The 3,595-nt window shown below is 37.2% G+C and overlaps 1 protein-coding gene across 1 annotated transcript; it reads right to left on the reverse strand.

Moving 5' to 3' along the window:
* Window positions 1–497: 497 nt before the first annotated feature.
* LOC143540929 (uncharacterized) lies at window positions 498–1,040 on the reverse strand. The gene has a single exon (XM_077033879.1). The coding sequence runs from the start codon at window positions 1,038–1,040 to the stop codon at window positions 498–500; it is 543 nt and encodes a 180-aa protein (XP_076889994.1).
* Window positions 1,041–3,595: the final 2,555 nt, after the last annotated feature.

Genomic DNA, 3,595 nt, shown 5'->3' on the forward strand with positions numbered 1-3,595 from the left:
AGCTGACCATTTTCGACTCGTATAGTACTAATTACATTAATAGCACTTGGGTTAGTAATTTTACCTGGATCACACGTAATGTGAGAAGAGGCACCCGTGTCCATGTGCCAAGGGTCATTCTCAGAATCATCATTCATGTTCAAAGCAGAGAATGCATCACGAAGATCAGTCGGATGCGAAGCATTATAATCTGTCACATGAGCCTGCGGTATTAAGCCGGGAAATAGGGTGAGTTTGTCTGCTGCTCGGGTTTGGATGTTGAAGAGGAGGGTGTGGTTTGGGTTGGAGCAGCCCATGAATTTTGATGAACCCAATCAGGTTGGGTTGGGAAGGGGCACGGTGGTGGTGGTGGGGGTCTTATACCAGTTGGGCCATGGGGCCGAAGTATTGGGCCAAACAGTGGGCTGAGAAGCAGGTGGCCATTGGGCTGGGGTATTAGGTCTGGAGTATTGAGTTTGGTTCCTAGAGTTATTGTAACAATAGTTTGGGCCGCGGTTTCAAGTATCACCTCTTGGCATGTTATGGGTTCTGGAATCATCTGGATGTCTAGTATTCGGACCGGGGTTTTGGTTATGACCCGAACCTCCTCTAGAGTTGTACAGGCGGTTAGTGTTTTGGTTTGGGTAAGTGGGTGGTGTGTTAACAGCAACAGCAATGCCCGGAGAAGATTGGTCACGAGGTTCTGAATCAAGCATGCTAAATGCTCTTTCCCATGTCGGCATGGCTTGATTAATGTAAGAGCCAGTTGCATCATATTCAATAAGTAATCCATTAACAAGATGAATTACCATTCTTTCATCACTCATAGGTATCCCGACATCGGCCAATTGATTTCCGACATCTCTGATTCTTTGACAGTAGGCCTCGATAGATGGGAAATTTTGAAGCCTTAGATTTGAGAACTCGGTTTCTAGAGCGGTAGCCCTATGACCCTTGTTATTGAGATAAATATCTTGAAGGCGATTCCAGGCTTGGTGAGCAGTGGACTCGTCTTGAAGGATACGACCAAGTATTTCATCAGAAAAGTAGCATAGATCCATTGGAGAACAATGGAATCAATTTTGATCCATGTGTCGTATCATGGATCTGTCTTTGCTGGGCAATCAGTACGATCGATGTGTTTTAGACATTCATACCCACGATCATGTAACTTCAACAGTTTAACCCAAGCAGAATATGTTACCTTAGAGTTATCCAGGGTGCGAACACGAGACTGGATATTAGTAACGGTGTAAACCGGGTGTAGAGCATCGGTTTTGTCAGCCGACTTGTTAGCATCACCCATGATGAGCGTAAAGAGGGAGGTAGAATATAGAAGACAACTGGGGAGGGGTGGCGGCTACCGAAGCAGGGGCAAAAGTAGGTTGAACGGCTAGTGTTTTGTGGCTAATGATACCATGTAATGAACTGAATTGTCGATCATTCTCATTCCAAACCCTTGAATATATATTTACATACAAGATAAATAAGGAAATATAATCCTATACAATCATCTATTTTAACTAAATATTATACAAATAATATTCAATGATATACACTAAGAATTATAACTAATATATATATATATTTTCCAGAAGTTCTTCAACTTAAATTAGCTATTCTATACCGGTCCGGGGATAGGTAGTTAAATTTCGTAATGATCATATAAGTGTTTTCTTTGCATTATAAACACAAATAATATTGAGGGCAAAACAAAAAAGAAAGCAATCCTATTGTTTAACCAAAAAACATTTTTGAGCCAATAACGTTTCAACCATTAATCAATATGTACTTAACCTGATTGCTAAATTCGGATCACAAGATCCATGTTATTCACATGTTAGTATGAATACCAAAACTCATTTATTGGATCAGGCCCAAACTCATATGTTTCTTCGGCTTTCCGGATTACCTCACTTGGACTCTGTTGGACCAGATTACTATGTTGGACACCCACACTTAGGCGTGGGAAATAATCAGTTTGGCTCCTGTGAACTGGATTTTGATTCAACCCAATGTTACACTAAAACGTTTTGACCCAAACCAGCTCGACCCTACCCGTCAATTTGTCGAAGAGTTTGAATTCCCGCGCCTTGAAACTGATTTGGACTTGAGCCGGTTTCAAAACCGCTTTGAAATCCAGTTAACCGGTTTCAACCCGACCCTAATCAGTTCCATAGGTTCGTGTATTTCTCCCCTAAAATCGGTTTCCAAACTGAACCAATCTCTAGCCAAACTTGTGTTGGACCCATAAACCGATTTCTACACCTGTAGCCACACTCAGCAAGTCTGACTATGTTGGATCTAGAAGTGCAAAAAATGGTTAACCGATTCTAGAATTGGTTACTAATTGAGCCGCTTCTGGCAAATGATCAAAACCGGTTATTATCGATATCCAGTTAAGATTACCGGCCCGTTTTTTTAGTATAAATACACTAACTTTTGGAACTAGTTAGGTTAATAACTGAAATGGTTAATCGAAAAAATAACCGGTTTTTTTTTTTTTTAAAAAAAAAGCAAATGGATTTTAATAATCCCAACTTAATGTCATTGGCTGATAATAATCTCAACTGAGAATATTCTCACTAGTGGTCTGGACCTCAGTTAAAAAAAAAATTTATGGCGTGTTATCCGAATTCCAAACTAATGTTTTAGAGTTTTTTATCGGAAAGAGAATACGAGTCAAATAATCCAAAACTAATCTCGAAACAGTGCTCCAAACGGTTTAATTTTTGTTAACCAAAAGTTCAAACACCCAAATGGAGGCATCGTTTCGTCATTTCAAGCACCGTTTCGAGGTATGTTTTGCATCAATCAACTTGTATTCTCCTTTCATTTAACATCAATCAACCGTTACATGAATTCTGGACAAAAGTTAACGCCATTAACTTTTTTTAACGGATGTCCAATAAGAGTAAATATTTTAAAAAGTTAGAAACATTAGCGATAATATTTTTAGTTGGGATTATTATCGACCAATGACATCAAGTTCAGATTATTAAAATCTAATTTGACTTTTAAAAATAAAAACTGGAAAAAAATCAAATAACAACTAAATATATAAAATAAACTGTATTGTATTTGTATTTGAAATTTTGTAATTAACAAAACATAAGCATCTTACGAAGAAAAAAAATGATATAATTGTAAATACACATTTTGTTTTGAAATCTAACGATAGCAATCATCATTGTCTTCTCTAAATGTTTATTGAGTAACGTGTTGTAAGATTAAATATGTAACACATTTATATTTATATGAACATTATAATCATTTATATTATAACAGATCAAAATATTAATTATACCTTATTATATATTAATTTGGTAATTATTGATGAGCCATATTACCCTTACTAACTAATAAAGAGTTAATATATAGAGAGATAAATATTAACATAATAACCTAATCACACACACATATAACAACTTTGTGTGTCTCCTCTCTCCTAAATCGGTTTTCTCTGTAAGAACCCTAACCCCATCCTTAGCTATACATCCTAAAGGGGAACTCGACCAAGCTACTAACCATGTCGTCTACATCCTTCTCTGCTGCGGTTACTACTCTCCATGTTGTAATAGGTTCATAAGTTTATTTCTTTTACTTACATGAAGAA

This window comes from Bidens hawaiensis, unplaced genomic scaffold (assembly GCF_021521415.1).
Source record: "Bidens hawaiensis isolate Kalapana, Puna unplaced genomic scaffold, B.hawaiensis_p1.1 tig00012391_1, whole genome shotgun sequence".
Lineage (NCBI taxonomy): Eukaryota > Viridiplantae > Streptophyta > Magnoliopsida > Asterales > Asteraceae > Bidens > Bidens hawaiensis.